The sequence below is a fragment of the Orycteropus afer genome, unplaced genomic scaffold, assembly GCF_000298275.1.
Source record: "Orycteropus afer afer isolate SDZICR_OR568_19922 unplaced genomic scaffold, OryAfe1.0 scaffold00145, whole genome shotgun sequence".
In the NCBI taxonomy this organism is placed as follows: Eukaryota; Metazoa; Chordata; class Mammalia; order Tubulidentata; family Orycteropodidae; genus Orycteropus; species Orycteropus afer.
Genome location: NW_006921732.1, coordinates 1,422,627 through 1,448,753, shown reverse-complemented (window position 1 = coordinate 1,448,753; position 26,127 = coordinate 1,422,627). Strand labels below are relative to the sequence as shown.

General features: G+C 35.8%; 1 protein-coding gene across 1 annotated transcript in view; it reads left to right on the top strand.

Moving 5' to 3' along the window:
- FAF1 (Fas associated factor 1) overlaps window positions 1–26,127 on the top strand; it is a 734,611-nt gene that overhangs the window by 275,773 nt on the left and 432,711 nt on the right. Inside the window, exon 7 of the mRNA XM_042781660.1 lies at window positions 10,817–10,922. Within this exon, the coding sequence (XP_042637594.1) occupies window positions 10,817–10,922 (106 nt within the window). The remainder of the gene's footprint in view (window positions 1–10,816; window positions 10,923–26,127) is intronic.

Sequence of the window (26,127 nt, the reverse complement as noted above, 5' to 3'; positions counted from 1 at the left end):
GTGTTCAATGCATCAAATCTATTCTTTAGATGATCTCTAAATTCAGGAGGGATATATTCAAGATCATATTTTGGCTCTCGTGGACTTGTTTAATTGTCTTTAACTTCAAGTGGAATTTGTATATGAGCAGTTGATGGTCTGTTCCACAAAAGTAAGACAAAAGTATTATAATGAAATATGCAAATACTTGTGGTTAGAAAGCCAAAAGGGAAGGATATGCTCAGCATTTCTTAAGCTGAAAGAACTGAAGAAAATAATTCAAGCCTGGAATTGCAGTATGGAAGGAGCTCTGGTCATTAAAGCATTTGGTTGTTAACCAAAAGATTGGCAGTTCAAACCCAGCAGCCATTCCGTGGGAGAAAGATGAGGCATTCTATCTGCTTCTGTGATGATTTACAGCCTTGGAAACCCTATCGGGACACTTCTACTCTGCCTTTAGGATCACTGGGAGTTAGAATTGACTCAAAGGCAATGGGTTTTATCCTTTTTTAAAATGGGCTTTTAAAATAATGACGTACGAAGCATCAAAAGAAGATGGAAGGAATTCACAAAATCACTATACCAAAAAGAATTAGTTGTCCTTCAAGAAGTAGCATATGATCAAGAACTGATGGTATTGAAGGAAAAAGTCCAAGCTGTACTGAAGGTATTTCCGAAAAACAAGCCTCCAGGAATTGACAAAAAAAAAAAAAAAAACTCATTGAGATGCTTGGATGTAAGCCTGGAAGCATACACTCATTTATGCCAAGAAATTTGGAAAATAGCTACCTGAGCAACTGACTTTAATAAATCCATATTTGTACCCGTTCCAAAGAATGCTGATCCACTGGAATGTAGACATTATCAAACAGTATCACTTATAACACATTCAAGTAAAATTTTGGTGAAAATAATTTAAAAATGGTCACAGCAGTACATAAACAGGGAACTTTCAGAAATTCAACCTGGATTCAGAAAAGGATGTGGAATAAGGGATAGCATTGCTGGTGTCAGATGGGTCTTGACTGAAAGCAGAAAATACCAGAAAGATGTCTATCTGTGTTTTATTGTCTATGCAAAGGCAATCAACTGTGTGAATCATAACAATTATGGAGAGCATTTCAAAGAACAGGAATTCCGGAACACTTAATTGTGCTCATGAGGAAACTGTACATAGACCAAGAGGCATTCATTCAAACAGAAGAAGAGGATACTGCATAGTTTAAAATCAGGAAAGTTGTGTGTCAGGGTTGTATCCTTTCATCATACTTACTCAATCTCTATGCTGAGCAAATAATTCAAGAAGCTGAACTGTATGACTTGGCATTAGGACTGGAGGAAGATTCATTAACAACCTGTGATATGCAGATGACCTTGTTTGCTGAAAGTGAAGAGGACTGGAAGCACTTACTGATGAAGATTCAAAAACTATAGCCTTCATTATGGATTACATATCAACATAAGACAAAAATTCCTCAAAACTGGATCAGTAAGCAACATTATGATAAATGGAGAAATTATTGTAGCTGTCAGGGATTTCATTTTATTTGGATCCACAACCAACACCCATAGAAGCAGCAGTCAAGAAATCAAATGACATATTACGGTGGCCAAAACCTAACCCACTGCCATCAAGTGGATTCCAATCATAGTGACCCTACAGGCAGAGTAAAACTGCCCCCGTAAGGTTTCCTTTAGTCTACTGCTCTACTCACTGCCATCAAGTCAGATCTGACTCATAGCAACCTCTCCTTGGCTTCCGAGGTGGTATCACTATGGAAGTAGATTGCCCAATCTTCCTTCTGAGGAGTGGCTGGTGGGTTTGAACCACCAGCCTTCTGTTTAGCAGTCAGATTTCTTGGGCACTATGCCACGAGAGCTCCCAGTTTTCCTTTATGTAAATCTTTATGGAATCAGACTGCTTCCTCATCTTTTTCCTGTGGAGCTGGTGGTGGGTTTGAATCACCAACCTTCTAGTTAGCAGCCAGATGCTTTAACCACTACTGACATTGGGCAAATCTACTGCAAAAGCCCTGTTTAAAGTGATAAAGGACAAGATGTCACTTTGAAGACTATGGTCCACCTGACTCAAGCTGTGGTATTTTCAATCTCTAAATAAGCATTCAAAAGCTGGACAGTGATAAGGAAGACCAAATAAGAATTAATGCATGCGAATTACTGTGTTGGTAAAGAATATATTCAATATACCATGGACTTCCAGAGGAGCAAACAAATCTGTCTTGAAAGAAGTGCAGACAGAATACTCCTTAGACACAAGGATGGCAACATTTCATCTCTTGTACTTTGGTCATCATATCAGGAGGGAATAGTCTCTGGACAATGACATCATGCTTGGTATAATAGAGGGTCAGCAAGAAAGAGGAAGACCCTCAACAAGATGAATTAACACAGTGACTGCAACAGTGGACTCAAATACAGCAACAATTTTGAGGATAGAGCAGGACCAGGCAGTATTACATGCTGTTGTACATAGGATTGCACTGAGTCAGAACCGACTCTACAGCACCTAACAAGAACAAATGATAATTTACAGATGACTGCTCTTTAGTGATAGTTGTTTATCATTAGATTGGAATGGCATCACATAAGGCATAGATGGATATAACTTCTAATGAAAGAACGTTGGAAGTGTAAGATTTGTAAACAAATAGAAAAGTAAAAAATGATGTTCTACTGGAGCTATGTTGGTGGCTTAAGTATGACTACTCAGTTATAATACTGAAAACTTTGGGGAAATGGGTATCTGTGTCTCTATTCCCTCTATTCCAACCTCTATTGTTTCCTTCCCATTTTTCTGTCATTTTCAAATTAAAAAATTGGCTAGAGAATTATGAGAATGACGTATATGAAAATGTCGAGCACTTTACCTATTAGGTGCTCAATAATGTTAGATTCCCCCCCATTCTCTCCTCTCCTCTCCTCTCCTCTCCTCTCCTCTCCTCTCTCTCTCTCTCTCTCTCTGTCTCTGTCTCTGTCTCTCTCCACACACACACACACACACACACACACACACACACATCTATCACTTTTCTCAATTTGTGATACTGTAATGGTTTTTTATGTTGCCGTGAGGCTGGAGGCTATGCTACCAGTATTTCAAATACCAGCGGGGTCACCCATGGTGAACAGGTTTCAGCAGAGCTTACATAGACTAAAACTTGGTAGAAGGAAGGGGCCATCCATTTCTCAAAGAATTGGCCAGTGAAAACCTTATGAATAGCAGTGAAACACTGTCTGATATATTACTGGAAAACTTTATAAATAGCCCTGAAACATTGTCTGATATAGTGCCAGAAGACGAGTCCATCAGGTCGGAAGGCATTCAAAATACAACTGGGGAAGAGCTGCCTCCTTAAAGTAGAGTTGACTTTAATGATGTGGACAGCGTAAAGCTTTCAGGACCTCCATTTGCTGATGTGGCATGACTCAAAATGGGAGGAATAGCTGCAAACATCCATTAATAATCAGAACATGGAATGTACGAAGCATGAATCTAGGAAAATTTGAAGTTGTCGAAAATGAAATGGAACGCAAAAAGTTCGATATCCTAGGCATTAGTGAGTTGAAATGGACTGGATTTGGCCATTTTGAATCGGACAACCATATGATCCACTAAGCCAGGAATGAAAAACTGAAGAGAAATGGCTTGGCATTCATCATCACAAAGAATGTTTCAAGATCTGTCCTGAAGTACAGTGCTGTCAGTGATAGGATAATATCGATATGCCTATTAGGAAGACCAGTTAATACTACTATTACTCAAATTTACACACCAACCACCAAAGCCAAAGATGAGGAAATTGAAGATTTTTACCAAGTTCTGCAGTCTGAAATTGACCAAACATGCAATCAAGATGTGTTGATTATTACTGGTTATTGGATACAAAAGTTGAAAATGGAAGAATCACCAGTAGTTTGAAAATACGGCTTTGATGATAGAATTGACACTGGAGATTGTATGATAGAATTTTGCAAGACTGACAACTTACTCATTGGAAATATCTTTTTTTCAACAACATAAATAGAGGCTATAAATGTGGACCTCGCCAGATGTAATACTGAGGAATCAGACTGACTACATCTGTGGAAAGAGGTAATGGAGAAGTTCAATATCTTTAGACAAAACAAGACCAGGAGTTGACTGTGGCAAAGACCATCAACTGCTCATATGCAAGTTCAACTTGAAGCTGAAGACAAAACAAGCCCACAAGAGTAAAAATATATGGCCTTGATTATATCCCACCTGAATTTAGAGAGCATCTAAAGAATAGATTTGATGTATTGCAGACCAGTGATCCAAAACGAGAGAATTGTGGGATGACTTCAAGAACATCACATATGAAGAAAGCAAAAGGTAATTAAAAAGACAGGAAAGGAAGAAAAGATGAAAATGGATGTCAGAAGAGACTGAAACTTGCTCTTGAATGGAGAGTAACTAAAGCAAATGGAAGAAATGACAAGATAAAAGAGCTGAATCAGAAGATTTCAAAGAGCAGCTCAATGACACAGAATCAGTTATAATAATGAAGTGTGCAAAGACCTGAAGTCAGAATACCAGAGGAACACACTCAGCATTTCTCAAGCTGAAGGAACTGAAGAAGAGACTCAGGCCTCAAGTTGCATTATTGAAAGATTCTATGGGCAAAATATTGAATGCCGGAAGAAACACCAAAAGAGGATGGAAGAAATACACTGTCACTGTACTGAAAAGAGTTTTTCGATGTTCATGCATTTTATGAGAACTGATGGTATTGAGGGAAGAAGTCGAAGCTGCACTGAAGGAATTGGCGAAAAACAATACTCTAGGAATTGAAGGAATACCCGTTCAGATGGTTCAACAAACGCATGCTGCACTGGAGGCTCTTACTTGCCTGTGCCAAGAAATTTAGAAGACAGCTACCTGGTCAGCTGACTGGAAGAGATCTGTATTTGTACTCATTCCAAAGAAAGGTGATCCAACAGAATGTAAAAATTATGAAACATTATCATTAATATCACACTCAAGTAGCATTTTGCTGAAGATAATTCAAAAACAGTTACAGCAGTATATTGACAGGGAAGTTCCAGAAATGCAAGCTGGATTCAGAAGAGGATGTGGAATGAGGGATATTATTGCTGCTGTCGGATGGATCTTGGCTAAAAGGAAATACCAGAAAGATGTTTACTTGTGTTTTATTGGCTGCAAAAGCATTGGATTGTGTGGATCATAACAAATTATGGATGTCATTTTGAAGAATAGGAATTCCAGAACACATTAATTGTGCTCAGGAGAAACCTGTGCGCAGACCTGGAGGCTGTTGTTTGAACAGTACAATGGGATACTGCATGGTTTAAAATCAGGAAGGGAGTGTGTCAGGGTTGTATCCTTGTGTGTGTATGTGTATGTATATGTATATACACTAAACCTGGAGCCCTGGTGGCCTACTGGCATTTGACTGCTAAACAGAAGGCTGGCGGTTCAGCCCACCAGCCACTCCTCAGAAGGAAGGTTGGGCAATCTACTTCTGTAGTGATATTGCCTTGGAAATCCAAGGAGGGGTCGCTATAAGCAGATCTTACTCGACGGCAGTGAGTTTGGTTTTGGTTTTAGGTATACACTAAACCAAATGCATTGCCATCAAGTCGATTCCAACTCATAGCGACTCCTATTGAGATGATCTTTACTCATCTTCCTCCCATGGAGCAGCTGTTGGGTTTGAACCGTTGACTTCTGGTTAGCAGCCAAATGCTTTATCCACTATGCCACTGTAGCTCCTTGTATTTATTGTTATTACTTTTGCAAATAGCATCTAATTCAGATTCTGGAGACCATGTATATGATTATAATTATGATTTTAATCTTAATTTCTGAGGGTAGAACAAAGGTAAGTTTTAATAGCCTTTGTCTGTTTCTAGAAACAAAATCATCTCCTTGTTGATAAATGCATATATTTCAATTGCAAGAAAAATCATAATAGAGAATAAAAATTTAAAACCTAGTGGGTAAGGAAGTTCTATTAAAACAATTCCTTATATTGAACTACAACTCTAAGTGCTTTAAAAAAAGTTTGTAATTTTCTTATACTTTTTTCTTTCCTTCTAAATGAAGAGCAAACTTGTTATTAAAGAAAAACAAAACAAAAAACAATTTTGTATTATTTCTCACCTGATGTAATTTTTTTGATAGTCATCATTAGAGCTACTCTAAATATAAGAAATTGAAGTAGCAGAATTACTGTATTTTGAAGGTAGAAGAAAGTTCTGGCAGGTGGATTAACTGTGACTATCCTGACCAAGCATTAGGAGGCACTGTTAGGAAGAAAATTGCTCCTGGATACAGCAATTTAGGGCTCATTTCAGTCTGTTAGCAGCAGCAGCAGCTATAATCAATTTGCCTTGATAATATTTTAGCAATAAAACCTTTGCATATTTTTCAGATCAGCATGGTTAAATTCCTTATAGCCTTCCCTACTCTTCCCACCACAGCAAATAAAATAAATCAGGAAACACAGAAACAAAATTTACTCGGCTCATATGTCACTTTCTGTGGAAAACTTTCTTAGTCTAATTTAGGTACTCTTCTTTTAAGTTTTCATAGTGCCTTAGAAAAAATGGTATTTGATTTCTTAGCACATGGTACACATGAGTTTGCTTGTCTATCCATCCCTCAATAAACTCAAGGAAGGTAGATACACTGTATTACTGACTTTCCATCCCTGGTACCTGGAGGGCAAATCATAAGAGTAATCCTAAAGTAAGTTAAACCTGGGTTACTTACTTATCATTAGGATGACATTAAGCAATAATTTAACATCAGTTCCCTCATCTATACATGAAAATGATAATAATAATTTCATAATGTTGGTGTGAAGCTCTTAATGCTGATACATAGTTGTTAGTTGCCAGCTAGTTAGCTCTGACTCATAGCAACTGTATATATAAGTTGTGCCGGCCTGTACCATCCTCCCAGTTATTATGTTTGAGCCCATTGTTGCATCCACTGTCTCAGTCTTTCTCATTGAGGGTCTTTCTCCTTTTTGCTGACTTTCTACTTTACCAAACATGGTGTCTTTCTCCACCAATTGGACCCTCCTGATGATGTGTTCAAAGTAAGATGAAATCTCGCCATCACTGTTTCAAGGAGCATTCCGATTTGTTTGTTGTTCTGGCAGTCTGTGGTATATTTAGTCTTATTCACCAACACCACAATTACAGTGTGTCACTTCTTCTTCAGTGTTCCTTTTTCATTGTCCGTTTTTCACATGGGTATGTGATGATTGAAAATATCAGTAGAGCTTGTTAAAGACTGTTGTTCGTTGCCATGAAGTTTCCAACTTATGGCAACCGCATTTGTGCAGAGTAGAACTGCTCCATAGCATCTTCAAGGCTATGTCTTTCAGAAGCAGATCACCAGGCTTGTCCACCTAGATGCTTTGGAGTGATTAGAATGGCCAGCCTTTTGGCTACTAGTTGAATGCCTAACCAACAGACTTTCCATTATTTTAATGGCTAAGTGAGTGAATCAGTCTGGAGTCACAGATAATACCCTCAGCGGGCTCCTCCAAAATAACAATCCTCATAATGACCATGAATGTGGTAGATTAGCACCAACACACACTCTGTAAAACAGGACACTGTGATCTAGGTAACATTAGGCACAATATATAATTGTGTCCAGTGTATCAAAGAAGGTTCTACCTCTGTGAACTCTTGCAGGGTAGTGAAACTAGAATATGAAAAATAACTAACATGAAAGCACCATAGCTCCTTTTGTTGATGTTTCATTGTCATTGTAAAATTTAAAAGTATGAGTATACCTCAAATGTGTTCTATTTTCAATAAATTGTAATAGTTCACCTTTAGCTAATATGCATTAAAAATTCCTGCTTGGCTTTTTAAAATTTAATATTCGTAGTAGTATGAAGTAGGATGTGTTGGATTGGGTTCTCTAGAGAAACACAAAAACCAGCAAAGTGTATATATATATTTATAGAGAAAGAGAGAGAGATTTATCTTAGGTAAATGGCTCACAGGCGTGTAGAAGCCGACAAGTTCAAGCTGAAAAGTTCGTCTCTGGAGGGGGATGGGGCCCAGAGCCGCCTGGCTTTCGCACACACGGCAGAGGAGTTCAAGCCACAAAGTTCGTCTCTGGAGGAGATGAGGCCCGGAGCCGCCTGGTTCCCGTAAGCACAACAGAGCCGAGAGAATCAAGCTGGCATGCAGCACACTGGTTGCTGTTCCCAACAAAGGATGAATCCGAAACCTCCAGGGCAAGCGGTGAGCCACTCACTCAAGGAAGTATATAGTCCGGAATGCCGTTCTTCCAGCCTGTCCCTGGGATAGCACTGCAGGCAGGCCACACCCCCGGGGAAACTTCCCCCAGGCAGAGTGGCCGCTCAGAACCCAGTCATGTGATCCATCATGGGAACCACCACTCACAACTGGAGTCCAGCCAAGTTGACACATCTTCAACTATCACATAGGAATTGTTACCTTTTTCCTGAAGAGAAAACTGATACTATAGAAGAATCAAGTGTGTAAAATAGGGCCTCATATGTAGTGGGCACTCAATAAATACTGTTGAAACAATGAACAGTTGAGTTGTTAAGGTCAACCAACCAGTATGTAGTGGAACAGGGATTCAAATCTGGCTCTGATTCCCCAGGATTTTTAAAACCATTAATACTCTTCTTGCCAACTTGCCCTTCCCCAGACCTATCCAAGAATTGTAGACCTAGCCTAAATTGATGTTCTTCTGAAATAGTCAGGTGGTCAAGGCTTATCCTTGCAAACCTTTCTGCAGTTATTGCATAAGTCTGCCAATCAAGATCAAGTAACACATGTCTAAGGAATTGCATAAAGGCAAACACTAAAAAAATTAAACATGTTTCTGGTGGTGTAGTGCCTAAGGCACCTGACTGCTAACCAGAAGGCTGGCAGTTCAAACCCACCAGCCACTCCTGGGAAGGAAGATTGGGCAATCAGTAGTGATACTGCCTCAGAAACCCAAAGAGGGGTCATTATGAGTTGGGTCCAACTCAACAGCACATAACAACAACAACAACAATCTTGTTCTATTTTCTGCACAACACTTAGCATTCTCTGAAATTATTTATTCATTTACTCAATTATTGTTTATCTCCTTAATTGGAATGTAATTTCAAAAAGACAGGGACCATGTTTTTCTTGTTGACCACTGTATCCCTAGCAACTGGAGCAGTGCCATGCCCAAAATATGTGCTCAGTAAATAATATATGTTAACTGAATGAGTGAATGAGCATGCTGTCTTTTTCAGCCTGTTATTTTGTCTAAAAAGTACTACCCATTCCCAAACAAATCAAAAGCAAACCAAAAATTTCATCCCTTCCAAGTGATAAACTCTAAACTCCTACTTACCATCCTTCATATTTCAACTTACATATTTCTTATCTTCTGAACCTTTTCCCTAATCCCTTTTCTCCTCTCACTGAGACAGAGTTAAGCATTTTCTTCTCGGTTCTCATTGTACTCCCCCCCCCCCCCCCCCGCCCCAGTTTATCAGTTGAGCCTATTACATTATACTGTAGTTTACCCCCATTGGACTTTGAAGTTTTTCATGGACAAGAACTGTATAATATTCCAGTTGGTTTCCTTAGCACCTGGAATAATACAATGCATTGAGATAATTTGATAAATAAATGAATCAAAAACAAAATCTTAACTCCCATGATAGTTTTCCAGAAGGTATTGTTGAATGATAAGAATCTTGTGTTTTAGAAATTCACAGTTTACTCATTATTCAATAAATATCTCCACTATGTTAGGCATTATACTTTAGTGCTAAGGGTACAAGGACAAAGGTTCCTGCCTTAAGAAACTCTGTTTTAGTGAAGTATAAGCCACTCCTTGGAAGGAAGGTTGGACAATCCTACTTCCGTAGTGATACTTCCTCAGAAACCCAAGGAGGGGTCGCTGTGAGTCGGGGCCAACTCCACGGCACACAACAACAACCACAAATTTCTTTGTATTTTAATCCGTAGTATTTCATGGTACGTATTAGTGTTTCCTAGGTATTTTAAGTCCATTACTAACCTTTGAACTCATGGGACACAGCAGGAGAGACTTTGGGTATAGTTTAGTTGCCTCATTTTACTCTTTATTTTGCATGTTTGCCTTTACACAGTTACAGATGGTCAGAGGAGAAATGAGAACTTTGTACACATCCAAAATATTTTCCTGATGCCATATGCATGGCATAATTACAGTCAAGATGGGCAGTACAGATTATTCAGATATCATAGTGGTAGATTTTAGTTTTCAGCTGTGATGAAAAAATGTTTTCTTAATATTGTCATAAAAAGTAGAATCTTCTGAATTTTGGACTGAAACTATGTTTCTATCTTTGTATAAAATGCATAAGTATAAACAATAGTTTTATGTTTCTTTTCTTCCAGAAGAGTTATTTTTCTTGGAATTGAACCAGTCTTTGAGTATACATTTTAGTAGCATATTTGGAATTAGATATAATTAAATGCTTGACAATTTGTTTCTCTTGGAGGAAATATATATACAGACAATAGCATATGATTTTCCTCATAAAAAATGATTATGTAAAAAGAAATGTTTAGAACTGAAGTCTAAAAACACCTTGGTAGAGAAGGAGTTAACAGGTTAGCTCCCCTTGGTTGTTCTCAGCGTGCTCTCTTGCCTTTAGGAGTTGAAAAGATGATAACATTGGGTCCGGACATGCCTGTGTGGAGGTTAGGGTACTCCTGGGGTTTTTTACAGCAGCTAGATGTAAAGCATGCTAGAACTTGTTCATCTCTGAGTTCCTTGTTTTTCTTTCAACCCTTTCAGTGCCCTGCAGGAGTCATTAAATCAAAACTTCATGCTGATCATCACCCACCGAGAAGTCCAGCGGGAGTACAACCTGAACTTCTCAGGAAGCAGTACCATTCAAGAGGTGAGTTATGTCTCACAGCTAAGGAATAAAGGTAGCTCATTATAGCTAATGTTGACCCTGTTAAAGAGAGCTTATCTGTTCTGGTTGGAAACTCTCTTTATGTTTCATTATTGGGTTCTTAATTTTAATTAACTGGTACATCAGTGATTACTGTAGATAAACTAAATGATGACCTAGAAAGATAGATGTTATAAATGGGAACTCTTGATAATTCTGAAAATATCATCTTAAAACCCTGTTAAATATAACTTATTATGTAATATATTTTATGGTTTTATAGTACTTATTAATAATATTAATTTGGAAATTGTTAACAGTGTACATTTTGGAGAATATTTATATTTTATTTGAAAGGTTCTTCTCAAATATATTGTTTATAATATGTTCCCTGCCTGTTTCCAAAAAGAATATGAGGTGGCATTTCTTAAAGAGCTTAATTCCAGCCTTAGACAATATTTGTTTTTAAAATAAGATGCTATTGGAGACTTTCATTTAGCTCAGAATATCTGATAAGAGTTTACTTATTATGTCATTGTTTTCTTCAACATGGCCAACCAGGGCCACTGTTTCAAAAAAGAACTTCTCCCAAGAGAGAAGAGGTATGTTCTTGGTATGCCTATGGCCCCACCCACCGAAAGTCAGGTATTTATTTCCATGGGAAGAAAAAATGTGTGATGCTATGGCAAGACTTGTGTTTAGAAGCACTGAAATGGTGAATGTGTTACGTTACTTTGTAAGTTGTGAAGACAACAATCATTTGTCTACTAATGTTTTTTAAAAGAAAATTAATCATTTTTATTCTTGGATATATTTCATAAATATATTGTTATGTAGTGTAAAATAATTAATGTCATGCTGAAAGAATAAGTCCTTTCATCTTGATCATTTTTTCAGAGGTATATGAATTGTTCAGTACTGGCTGAGCTATTAATGGTTTATTTTCCTCCTATATTCTCAATGGATTTCAACTTCTGAACTTGACATAGATAACTCTTATTGCTTGAAGTTTATTCAACTCTTAACCAAAACGTCAACCATTCAAACCCTTCAACGGCTGCACATGAGAAAGATGTGGCAGCCTGCTTCTTTAAAGATTCATGGCATTGGAAACCCAATAGGGTAGTTCTACGCTTCCTATAGGGTTATTATGAGTCAGAATGGACTCAATGACAGTGGGTTTGGTTTGGGTTTTTCTTTTTTTTTGAATCACTTGAATAGTTTATTGGCTGATAACTAAAGTCTTTTTTTTTTTTTTTTTTTTTTAATCCCCTGGAGGCTAATCTAAATAGTAGGTTTGAGTTATTTGATTTTTTTTCTCCAAGATTTTAAATACATATACATTTCATTTTAGCTCTTATAGCTTGTATTCTGTTCTTTAAATTGAAAATTTTATTCCTTGAAGAATCATTGTTGCTTTTATGTTAGAAATAAGTTTTACTATCTCTGTATCTCAGGGTACATGAACTTTATTGTAGTAAAATCTAAGTTAGATGCATATAATTAAATAAGGAAATAGAATTTCAAAGTAACTCCAAGTTTAATCAACAAAGATAAGAGATAAAATTCAGAGTTTGTTTTACTCTTTTTGAATTGAAGAATAGGATAGTGAATGATGGATAAATATAGACTGCCTTCTTTTTCTTTCTAAATGAAGTTTTTATAGCTAAATTTTTTTTTTTTTTTAACGCTGCCAGTTTCTATAATTTGGGTGTGTTTCAACTTTCTTCCACAAGGGGGCAGAAAGAACTATTAAGTTTATAGTCTAAAAATGCCATTCAGTGCTTTCAAATTAGCTTCTCTTATATTAACAAAAAGGAGCATAATGGCCAAGTTATTGTTTGATTTACAGATAATTGGCATATTGCAGGGAGGAGACTTAATTTCACCCTTTTAAATTAAACAGGGAGATTTAAAAAGACATAAAATATTCATTAATGTTCGGTGATTATAAAGTAGTGGCATATATTTATTTTACCTTTATTACTGTTTCGATGGGAAAATACTGCAAATATTTCCGAAATCGAGTTGGCCATACTGACAAGTTGATATGTTTAAGCAGCGTTAATGCAATCTGCTCACACCTGATATCCTATGCAGAATGATTCAAAATGACTACATCAATTATTAAAAGAAATATTTAAAATTCTGTAAATGTGCCATTGTGTGCCACAGTTGGCTGAAACTGTTCTCAGCAGCCTGCTGTTTAGATTATCAAACATATTTTTAAACTTCAAGGACTTGAAAACAGTAAATCTTTTTCATACCATTTTCTAAATATTATTTGAAAATATTCCGGAAGTATTTTTGCAGAGACAGATCTTCTGTATGTCTTGGCAAGGGTTTGTTTCTTTTTCTTTTATTTTTCTTTCTTTGCTTATTCTTTTTTTTCTTCTTTGTTTGGTTGACTTAAATAATATTTTATAATATTAGTTACTAGGAAAAAAAATGTACTTGTTTCCATTATCAGTGGTTTTTCTGGAGTAGATAAGTATACATGGTTTCTTTTATTCTGTATTATTTAGAAAAAGGATGTAGCTCACACTCACTTAGCCTTTTATTACACTCTCCAGGCCTGTAATTTAGCTCCTTCAACTGGTGGAATATGGTGTGTGTGGGGGGCGTTCAGAAGGAGAGCAAGGTGTTCTTATGCTACAGCCATGCAATTCACAGTGGCACTTAAGTACATCTGGTTTTTTTGTTGTTGTTGTCGCAAGACTGAAAGTCACTTTGTACCAAAATTAAAAACGCAATCTTGAAACTATTCTGCCGCTTTATTTTATAGATGTGTTTTTACTATTAATGTGTAGGCTTAATGATGACACATATTTCAGAGTGTATGTTAATCTCTGTCACCACTTTTAATCTCTTTCAGTCTTGTTTAATTGGTCTAAGAACGAATGCTGACCAATCTACTACATGAGAGAAAGGAAGAAATTTAAAGAAAAACAAAACTTTGATCATTTTCCTAGTGTAGTAATATTTGATTTTTGTGTTGTAGGTTGAACAAAACAAACACAAAAGAAACTCCACCATTTTGGGGATATTTTTAATTTTCCATAGCCTTTGCGTTTTTAAGAGAAAGATTTTGTAATACCCTCCCCACCAAAAGGGGAAATTTCTGTTAAATGAAACAAGATAGAAAAAGTGATGTATGATTTTAACTGACAATAGGACAAAAATACATTTAAAAAAAAATTAATGAATTAGAAAATAGAACTTAGATGCAGCTTGAAATTCAAATAAACTCCTCAGTGGCCATATGTTCCTGCAAGTTCGTGGTGATAAACTGATAGTTGTACAAGTGTTTGTTCATTCTGGTTCTGTGGTCTCTTGCCTCACAGTGCATGACTTGTGTCCCTCACAATGCATGACTTGTGTCCTTGGGGTGCTCTAGATTTTAATTTAAGCTACTAAAATATTGAGGTTTCCTTCCCCATCCAAAGCTCTTTACAAATCCTTCCACTTAAATTATCGTCCTACTTGAGGAGAAGGGAATGACAGTATAAAGGAGTCAGAATGGAAAGAGTTGCAAATAGTCATAATAAGAAAAATCTTTTTTCTGTTATGGCAAAACATCCTGTAAAAATTGCCAAATAATATATTATTAGCTTTGTGACAATCTTGTTTTCCACCTTTTTGGGTCCTTAATTAAGGACGTAATTAAGGACTACTTGTCGTCACATTTTAAAAAAGTAAATGTCTTTGAAAATTTAAACACGTTTATCTTATTTTAATGAGTTGTCTACATTGAAAATTTAGATTGTAGAATAGATAATTATACAGATTCTAGTAAGTCTTTCTAATACTATTTAAAGCCTATAGCTACAAATGCACTTGGGATGGGTTAAATCAAGGAAAGAGAAAAAAGATTGATTTACCTACTGCAAATCCTAAACCCAGGTGTGGAATGGGAATAAAGTCCCTGAAATCAAGCCAACTTTTCTTGGAAACTGATTCTTTGTTGTTCATCTTACTATTTAAAAGCTTCTATTAGGCAAAATGCTTTCCTTTAAGAGTAGGTGTCATACAAATTTAAGGAATAAAGACATGACCCAGAATAGCAATGGTAAGAAACCTAAGTATTTTTGGTGCAAAATCATGGAGTACTGTTTGTCTATTAGACTGAGAAGCATAACAAATAGCTATTGGAATTACTTCAATCTTCTCCAAGGTTCTCTTACCCTAGAATTTTCACTGTTCCGATTAATGTTAGTTTGATTTTTAATGAGAATGAAAGGGAAAAAATTGAAAACCCATAAAGATATATCTTGCAGGTAGCAGTAAAACATTTCATTACTAATACTATGTTGTACAAGCATGTTAAGTAAAAAGCCAGTGGAGTTTGAATTAACAAGAAGTAAACTAAATACATAAATCTTAACAGTCTTTAAAATTAATCTTGGCTAAATAATAGTGGAAAAAAATGAGGCTAACTCCTATTTTGTAAATTTGAGCCTTTGTACATTGGGTCTAGTTGTCTACTTGCGGCTTTCTTAACTTGCTTGACTACCGTATATTTTGGATATTTTTCTTTAATGCTGGATGCCAGTAACAGTAATTAAATATGTAGTCTTTTACAGATTGTTGTAGTGGGTGATTTTCTAGTAGTGGATTTGATAGCTTCTTAACTAACATGCCCTTTCTGTAAATGGTTTTTTTCTTCTTCCCTTCTTTTTGTTGGTTGGTTTGTTTGTTTTCCAGTGTGAGGAGGATCGGGGTGCTGACACAGAACTGAAGGAAGACTAGGGTAGCTGAGAATGTGCATATGCAAGAGGATAAATTAAGTTGTGTGCTTATTTAATTAAAAGTTTAAGCGGTTTGTTCTTACTGCAAGATAAATGGCACATATAAGCTCCACTAGAATGAACCAGTTTTAATTAGTATATATCACGGTTTAATTTTTTTTTTTTTAATTTGGAATCACAAATGACATCTTAGCAAGAATGAAAGAGATATAATTTCTTAAGCAACTGGGCAGTGAATTCAAGCCTTTATTCATCTTTCAAAAAAAGGAGATTATGAGTTTGTGTTTTAAATATGCATGTATATTACTAGTTTCAAATTGCATTTTAAAACCAAGTTCTTTAGTACTCATGCCACTTTAAATGAACAAATTAGTGATGATCATTTCATAAATATTGAGGTTTTCTGTGAATCTTAATAAATTATCCCCTTAGGAACGAAGTTTAATATTTGCAATGCAACTGTTTGTAACTGACAAGTATTTTCTCAGCCTCTGAAAGTATTTTCCTCCTGCATTTTGAAAAGGTGGAAACAATAAAATTTTGTTAAGAATAAAGGACAGTGCTTACTTAGCCCTTTGTTGCATAAGATACCTGTATACTAACATCCTAGCTGACCATGTTTCATAATTTGTGATTTGTGGATTGGTAGTTTGGAAATCCTGGGTTAAAAGAAATTATGTTCAGTTATCACAAACTAATAAACATAAGACATTTTTATATGCAAGAAAAGGCAGAGAGTAAATAATTGCACTGGTGACCAATACTGTAATAATCCTGTTTTACAATATGCACTTGACAGGTTGTAATAGTGCTAATTGAAGAGACTAATTCACACTTGCTTCATTCTATTCAAAGGCAAAATCAGCAGCTTGTTTTGCTTTTGACCAGATGGTCCTCATGAACACCTACTGTGCACTTTAAGTGCTTTACTAGAATTACAAAGGCTGGGGGCTGCGTTCGACTCCAAATGATTTGAGGGGGGGGGGAACCTCTGTGCTCAATGGATTTGGTGCAAGTAAATTAATTCTAGTGGACCCATTACACACTGAGCCCCCTTTCAAAGCTCAGAGCCTCCTCGCTTGCTCTGTAGCAATGAGAAAGAGAAAGGCAGATTACTGCAAACAGAAATAAAAAAAAAAGGGGGGTATGAAAGGGAGAAAAGAGGCCTTGAAGCCTTTCATATCATTTGAGTTTTTCAAGTGCGTTATTTTTGGGGAGGGTGGGTGTATGAAAAGCCAATTGGAGTTTTTTTTGTTTTAAAGTACGCTATTTAAGCACCATGAATATAGGCTCAAGAGCAACAGTTGACTGAGTTTACTGTGGTGAAGCTTTGTGTCCGAGGATGAATCAAATTCATTATATTCAACTCTTTGTGTTTTAACATGAATGTAGGGTTAGTTTCACAAGACTGTGTCTGTTTAGGATAATTATAATTTAATATTTTCCTTTCATAAAGTTATCACTGTAGATGTCCAAAATTTTAATCAAAGCAGATTTTGTACATTGACTTTGAAGCACTCTGACAGTGTAAAATTCAAAGGAGAGCTTTTTTAGTTTTCAAAAGAAAAGAAAGGCTCATTCTAATGGCATTGAAGCAGAGATTATTATAACTAATTAGAAGTCACACATCTGTTAGCTTTTGGTTTGTGACTTACATATGTATTTTTTGAGTCAAATATATACTTTAAAAACATATTGCTGTTATTGAGGAAACACAATGTACTAATAAAATATACTTAAAAGAGACCCATTTACTTGAATCAACTGTTTTTACAAATTTCTTTAGGGTCCCATAAAAATAGGCAATGTATAAAGTATATTAAATATGAATTGAAATTACTTGACTATGAACCTTAAAGTTGTAGTACCCTTTCAAACAAAATACTTTTGCATAATTCCATTAGCATAATTCTGCTTATTAACGAGAGTTATTACGAAATAACAAGAAAAAATACAAGCAAATCTAGTTTCTGCAGATTTATAGTTGTTATTATTTACCCTTAAAGCTATTAGTGTATAAATACTGTAATTTGGAATACATTGTAAAATAATTAGTTTTTAGTCTAAGCTATGTGGGTTAAGATACAAGAGATTAAATGTAGAAATACATACCAGTTATTATGTATGTTTTTAGAGTTTTAAGTTTAATTCTTTTATAGTATTTTAGTTAGTGTCATAGTTTAATTCTGTTTAGTGGCAGATATTATGGTAGCATCATACAAATTCCTTTTAATTATGGCTATCAGTAAAGAATGTAAGAAAATCATCACTAGTGTATAACTTAATAATTGCAAATATTTAATAGTTTTTATAGTTTAGTTTGTAATTCAAATGAATGCATAGAATTTATATTTAAAAAGCATAATGCACCAATATGTTTTATATGTCACATGTTTTCATTACATTCTATGGGGGGGGCAACAGAAGTACAAAATGCAACCATGAAAATATTTTAGATTTTGTTTCTCAAAGACTTTTCATTGGAGAGGGTAGCTTGCCTTCTTTGATATTTAAAATCAACTTAGATTCATTTTCTCTTACTATGGTCATTACTTTGGGACTTGTTCACTGAATTGTAAGTTGTAGGTTGGGGAAGCATATGATGGGAATCCCCACACCTTCAACCAACAAAACATCTAGTGAAATTTATAAGCAGGCAGGGAGCTCTGGTAGCTCTGGCTAAGGCACTTGACTGCTAACCAGAAGGCTGGCAGTTCAAACCCACCAGCCACTCCTTGGAAGGAAGATGGGGCATTCTACTTCCGTAGTGATACTGCCTCCTAGTGATACTGCCTCGGAAACCCAAGGAGGGGTCACTATGAGTCGAGTCCGACTGGAGGGCACATAACAACAGCAACAACAAAGTGTTAATGAATTGATATTCTTGGGGACAAAGAGATTTAAAGAAAAAAAATTGAATGATAAAGCAAAACTTACTGATTTTGTGTGTATGTGTGAGAGAGAGACTATTTAAAATTAAAGTAAGGCTACTGGAATCTCTTTCTCGTAGGTACAATAGCCATCTTCAAAGCTAGAACTTCAGTTACCAGAAGTAGATTGATCATGACCATGCAGTCACCTACTTAGGTGGGACTGGCTCTTTGGTTTTACTGACACAGTGGTTGAAGCCTTTCACCTCAGGAAAAAGAGTTTATATCTGTATTAAAATATTAACCCCTAGATTCCTGAATGTCAGAGATAAAGTTCTCTCTGGTAAGGGTAATGGATTGGGAAAGGCTGCAGTTTCTTCGTAGGTCTTAATAAGTACCACATTATTTAAGCTGAAAAGTATTTTTACATTTAAGTTTCCTGTAGCTCTAAAATGAGAGTGATAATCTCCTCATTTGTCCTCTTCAACCCCTCCCCCTCCCCCTGCAAAAAGCAAAGAAATTTATCAAAGGGTGGATAACTGATTATAAAGTGCTCATAAACATAAGCTAGACTACAGATGCATAAAATTATTTACATGTTTATCCTTATATGCCCAAAGTTACTTGGGCATAACTTCGTAAAACATCTGTTTATGGCAATTTTTCTTTTGTCTGCTGTGCCTTGTGCTACATTAATCACTTAACGCTATTCAGTCAAGGAGTTACTCTTTAGCAAATGTATTTAGTGTGGTAAATATACTTTTTATAAATTTTCTTGCTTATTTTAGGGATACATTATCCTTATCCTCATCATATTTCTATTATTTTCTTATAACTTTTTTTTAAGGGGAAAAAAAAACCGACTTTAAAAGCTCCTAGCAAACATTTTCTATAAATGACAAAATGTATTCATTGCTTTGTGGTCATTGCGTGACCAGACAGTAGAGTGCTGGATTCTTTTAAGGTTTTTACAGCTGCAAAGCAAAAGCATCTGCTCATTGCAAAGCCGGCATTGTTTAATTTTGACACTGACTTTTCCATGTGTCTTGTACCAAGCACTGGATTAGATGCCACTAAGATGAAATTTGTTTTAAGTTGCTCCCAGAGTGCAGCTGTCATCATATATGGCCTTGTAGCTTAACCAAAGCAGACAGACAAGATCAATCAGATCTTTGTATAGGGTCACCTTACTAGGTTAGGGAGGCTCAGAGGAGGAATGTTAATGATATTATTTACTGGGAATAACTACAAAATTAGTTTCCATGCATATTTACTGTGTATAGAAGCCCCCCTCCCCTTTTTAGGGCCATAGAATTGTTGTTACATATTTAGCTTTTAAACTGAATTATAATGGTCAAGTATTAGAGTGCCTCTTAGTATATTAGGCAGTATTCTCCCCCACTAATTATAAGCAAATGATCAATTAATTGGTCACTAAAGTAATAATTGACTGAAATAAAACTCATTCTAAAATGATTCTGCTAAATTCTTGAGAGTGGACATTTTTATAGAATGATAATTTTTCTTTAATGTTTCAAGTGAATGAAAAATGAAAGAGCACCTCACTTCCCGGGTTTCCTGAAATTGTGTGAATTTCTACCCAGCTGGTCCAAATTGATTGATACAGGGCCAAATATTTGTCTGCCTACATTTCAAAGTCCATAATTTGCTAATGAATTGTGGTAATAATCTTTCATCATACATGAAAGATTTAGCCAAACAATTTGCTAAGTATGTATTTTGATCATAAAATTTTTGGACTTACACCAAGCTTTACATCTATTTTACAGCAAATGCATGAGAGTGGAGGCATGGTGGGGAGGGGGGCAAATAACACTGAACATGGACACTTGATGGAAAGGGATGAAGGAAACAAGAGGAAAGAAGGTACTTTGGAAAATAATAATGCTGGGAAAGTCCTAATGCTGGGAAAGTCCTGTGAATGACAGTGGAAAGCAAATTAGATTTGCACTTGAGTGCAAAATAGAATTTTAAAAATGCCAGCAGAGTTTTAGCCCACAGTTTCCAGAGCTATGGTATCCATGTAGATGTTGACAAGGAAGGACCCTTTTCCTTTTCTGGCCACAATTATTCTACACATTATTTATGAGTAATTTCCTGGAAAATATGCTATAAAAGCAAATGCCTACAAGGTGGAAATAATTGAAGACATAAGAATAAAAGCCAAATGTTTGTTGGGGTTGATTTTGAGACTTTAAAAATAAAATTCATTCAAGAAATAAATGGAATTTGGCCAGTTATGGAAAAGGTGAGAGGAAACTTCCTACTTAATATTTTGAAATGTCTGTAAGGGACCAAAGAGGATATTTTCCCCCTCCAACACAAAGAATAACTGTACAAAGTAAATTCAGGCTTATATTTTAGGGGGAAATTTATCATTAAGTTATCTATTTTCAGAGAAGGGCTTATGGTATATGCCAGGATTAGCCTATGGAGAGAAAGAGCAAGAAAATGTTCAAAATAAGATGCTTGTACATGAATTGTTTTTTCATTGTTAGAGTTTGAGGTGCCATAACTTCTATTTGACTGATATAATCTGATTTGTTTTCAAGTTGTCCTTAAGGAGAATATTAAGTAATAATACTAATAAGAATTTCTTTGCTTAGGTATTTAATAGCAGGTATATATGAATTCATGGTTTAAAAAAAAGAATTTTGTTTTATAGAGGGAAACCATATTTTGAAATAGACACTAGATCTTTAAAGACTTTAAAGATAGGCAGCTCTAGAATTTTTACATACCTACTGGGCCTTTTCACTTTACTTGGATCCACAATCAACAATCCATGGAAGCTACAGTCAAGAAATCAGACGTTGTATTGCACTGGACACATATGCTACAAAAAATCTCTTTAAAATGTTAAGCAAAGATATCACTTTGAAGACTAAGGTGTGTCTGACCTAGGCCCTGGCATTTTCAGTCATCTCATATGCATGTGAAAGCTGGATATTGAATAAGAAAGACCTAAGAAGAGTTGATGCTTTTGAATTTGTGTTGGTGAAGAATACTGAAAATACCATAGACTGCCAGAAGAACAAACAAATGTGTCATGCAATAAGTATAGCCAGAATGTTCCTTAGAGGGGAGAATGGCCAGACTTTGTCTAACCTACTTTGGTCATGTTGTCAGAAGAGGCCATTCCCTGGAGAAAGCATGTCAGAGGGTCAGCAAAAAAAGGAGAAGACCCTCAACAAAATGGATTGACACCATGACTGCAAGGATGGGCCCAAGCATAGCAAAAATTGTGGGAATGGTGCAGGACCGGCAGTGTTTCTTTCTGTTGTGCATAGGATTGCTGTGAGTTGGCATTGACTCAAGGGCACCTAACAACAACAAGAACAACAGCAATACTGGGCTTCTTAAATATATAATTGAATGTCTCATTTCCAGAACATTGATATGCATCCATTTATGTAATTCCCTCTGTGTTCTCTGCTAGAACCACACCTGTTTTAAATGTTAGTACAGCAATGTCTACCCAAGGTAGCACCAGTGGATACTCTTCAAGTATTTAGGCATAAAGATCTTTATGTCTAACTTTATTGCAGATAAGTTGAAAATCTTGTTTTATATATTGAGTTTCTTTTCCTCTGTTTTGCAGACAGTTATAATCTTTATCAGTTTAATGTTTGCCATAATTTTCTTGTAGGTATATTGTCATCATGTTATGATGGTTACTACAGTACATACTTAATAACTTTGGTTTTGGGACCTTCTTTTCATTTTTTCCCCTGTCTTTGGCATTATAGAAGAGCTCCTACAATTATTATGAAAGAAAAAAAAAATTAAAATGACATTTAAATAAAATTAATTATAAGTGAAGGTAATTAGTGAGATTTCAGATTCTCTGAACAATTTTACAAACACTCATTTTCAAAAACAAATATTAGAGTTATAGATTATATATGTTAAATTCAAGATATACTGTTGGCATTTGTTTCCAGTCCTTCTTGTATTCTGTTACCAAAAGCTCTTTCCATTTATATGTCTGTCTTTGCCTAATTAAAATGTGAAATAGTTTATCTTATGTAGTAAGCTTATAATAACCCACAGTTAAAAAAAAAAAAGGGGGAAAGTTAGTTAAACATCATTTCATTTCAGTTGAATTGGGACATTTTCCCCTTGTCCTTCACATTGTAAACAAGGGAACTTTAATCAGATATTTATTATAAAGGCTGTTACTTTCTTGCAGGTGGAAATTTTTGTTGATGGATATACACATGCATCCTTTGGTTGAACTTTGAAATTTCAGAAATAGAGTAGCATGCCTTAGTCCTGATTTCTATTTACAATTGTAACTTCAAATAATATAACAGATTTTTCAGTATACTGAATGGAGGAATATGTGAAGAATGACTGTAGGGTAGGTGTGATTGCTGTTTTAATGTGCATGCATGTCATAAATGCAGATAAATGTTGGCATCTGCAAATCAGTCATCTTTATTGTGATACACATATCCTGGCTATTGCTCAAAAATTATCCTACATTCCCAGGAACTGGCTTTACAGCCTGTGATGTGCTGTTTTGCACAATGTCACATAAGACCAGTGTTTGTCCCATAAAGGGGAGAAAATTGGTTTGTTGGAATTGACAGAAGTAATTTGAAGCCAAGTGTTGTATGCCAGGGGATATTCAATGTGAGTAGTCAAATTTGTGATCATTCGGGTTAGGTATCTCTTTCCTTAGCTCCTTCTCTCCCTATGCACATATATCTACCATAGGATTTATACACTCATTATTAGTTATCTGTTGATTTATTTCTGTTTTTAGACTGTGAACAACTTAAAAAAAGAATAAGAAAAGTATCAAATTCATTTCTTTATTTCAGAGTGTACCATTGTATTTGGCCCAGAGTAGGTGTGCTTAATGAATGATGGTGAAGGATCTATAGAGCATTGCAATTATTTGGAACTGAAGACATTTGCAAAAAGAAGTTATCTAAGTATTTCTAGTATTTCAGTCATTTCAAGTATTAATGTTGAAATAAACATGTACTTTCTCTGAAGCATTATTATGAGAGGATATTTCTGATTTTGACTATCTAAATTTTCATTAGGAGCTCTGGTAGCATAGTGCCTAGGGCACTTGACTGCTAACCAGAAGGCTGTTGGTTCAAACCCACCAGCCACTCCTCGGAAGGAAGATTGGGCAATCTACTTCCGTAGTGATACCGCCTTGGAAACCTAAGGGGAGGGGTCGTTATGAGTTAGATCCGACTCAATGGTACATAACAACAACAAATTTTCATTTATTTGTTAAAAATAAGGCTGGAAATGGATACTTTGCACAAAACTGTCATTCTTAATTGGTTATATTTGCCAGATTATTTCATGATAGTACTTGTAAATGAAGTTAGAACTGATTTGTTTGTTTGATTTATGTTTTCTAGATCTACAGATGTAATGTTACAGAGTTTAATGAAGTTAACGTTACTGCTCAACTGGCAGTTAGTTACCTTATGACAGCGGAAAAATCACTGCATTATGTTGTAGGGAAATAAGTTCTACTCTTCCTTCTGTCACTAACAAGCTGTACAAGCATCTAACTCTGAGTATCTTATTTTTCATTTTGTTAGATTTCTTCTAATGTAGAACTGCAGCAATGCTGATGTCTTGGAACCTTAAAATAGGTGTAAAATCCCTATGTCTCATTGAACTTTCAATATATTATTCCCCGTAGAATCTTTCAATATTGCAACTTGAGGCTTAAATTTTTTCCTCAGTTCTTTCACCTTGAAAAATGCCAAGTATGTTCATCTCTTTTGGTTTTCTAACTGCAGGTCTTTGCACATTTCATTATAATAATTAACTTTGTCGTCTTGAGCTGCTCCTTGAAATCTTCTGTTCAGCTCTTTTATCTTGTCATTTCTTCCATTTGCTTTAGCTACTTTCTGTTCAAGGGCAAGTTTCAGAGTCTGTTCTGACATCCATTTTGGTCTTTTCTTCCTTTTCTGTCTTTTTAATGACCTTTTGCTTTCTGCATGTATGATGTTCTTGATGTCACCCTACAATTCCTCTGGTTTTTGGTCATTGGTGTTCAATGCATCAAATCTATTCTTTAGATGGTATCTAAATTCAGGAGGGATATAATCAAGGTCATATTTTGGCTGTTGTGGACTTGTTTTAATTGTCTTCAGCTTCAACTTGAACTTGCATATGAGCAGAAAGATTCTATGGGCAATATATTGAATGATACAGGAAACATCAAAAGAAGATGGAAGGAATACACAGAGTCACTGTATCAGAAAGAATTGGTTGATGTTCATCCATTTCAGCAGGAAGCATATGATCAAGAACCAATGGTATTGAAGGAAGAAGTTAAAGCTGTACTGAAGGAATTGGCAAAATACAAGGCTGCAGGAATTGATGAAATACTCATTGAAATGTTTCTGCAAACAGATGCCACACTGGAGGGACTCACTTGGCTATGCCAAGAGATTTGGAAGACAGCTACCTAGCCAACTGACTGGAAGAGTTCCATATTTATACCCATTCCAAAGAAAGGTGATCCCACAGAATGTGGAAATTATCAAACAATATCATTGATATCACACACAAGTAAAATCTTACTGAAAATGATTCAAAAACGGTTGCAGCAGTATATTGATAGAGAACTTCCAGAAATGCAAACTGGATTCAGAAGAGGACATGGTTGGAGAGCTATCATTGCTGCTGTCAGATGGATTTTGGCTGAAAGCAAAGAATACTAGAAAAATGTTTACTTGTGTTTTACTGACTATGCAAAAGCATTCAATTGTGTAGATCATAACAAATTATGGCTAACATTGAGAAGAATGAGAATTCCATAATACTTAATTGTGTTCATGAGGAACCTGTGCTTAGACCCAGAGACTGTCGTTTGAACAAAACAAAGGGATACTGCTTGGTTTAAACTCAGAAAGGGTATGCATCAGGCTTGTATCCTTTCACCATGCTTATTCAGTCTGTATGCTGAGCAAATAATCCAAGAAGCCTGGTTTATATGAAGAACAACATGGCATCAGGATTGGAGGAAGACTCATTAACAGGCTGCGATAGGCATGTGACACAACTTTGCTTGCTGAAAGTGAGGATGATTTAAAGCACTTACTGATGAAGATTGAAGACTACAGTCTGCAGTATGAATTACACCTCAATATGAAGAAAATAGAAAATCGCATAACTGGACCAATAAGCAATGTCACTATAAATGGAGAAAAGATTAAAGTTGTCAAAGGCTTCATATTGCTTGGTTCTACAATCAACACCAATAAGCAGCAGTCAAGACATCAGATGACATATTGCATTGGGCAAATCTGCTGCAAAAGACCTCTTTCAAGTGCTGAAGAACAAAGATGTCTTCTTGAAGACCCAGGTGCACCTAACGCAAGCCGTGGTATTTTCAGTCACCTCATATGCATGTGAGAGCTGGACAGTGAATAAGGAAGACTGAAGAAGAGTTGATGCTTTTGAGTTGTGGTGTTGGTGAAGACTACTGAGAGTACCATGGACTGCTAAAAGAATAACAAATCTGTCCTGGAAGAAGTGTAGCCAGAATGCTCCTTGGAAGTAAAAATGACCAGAATTCAT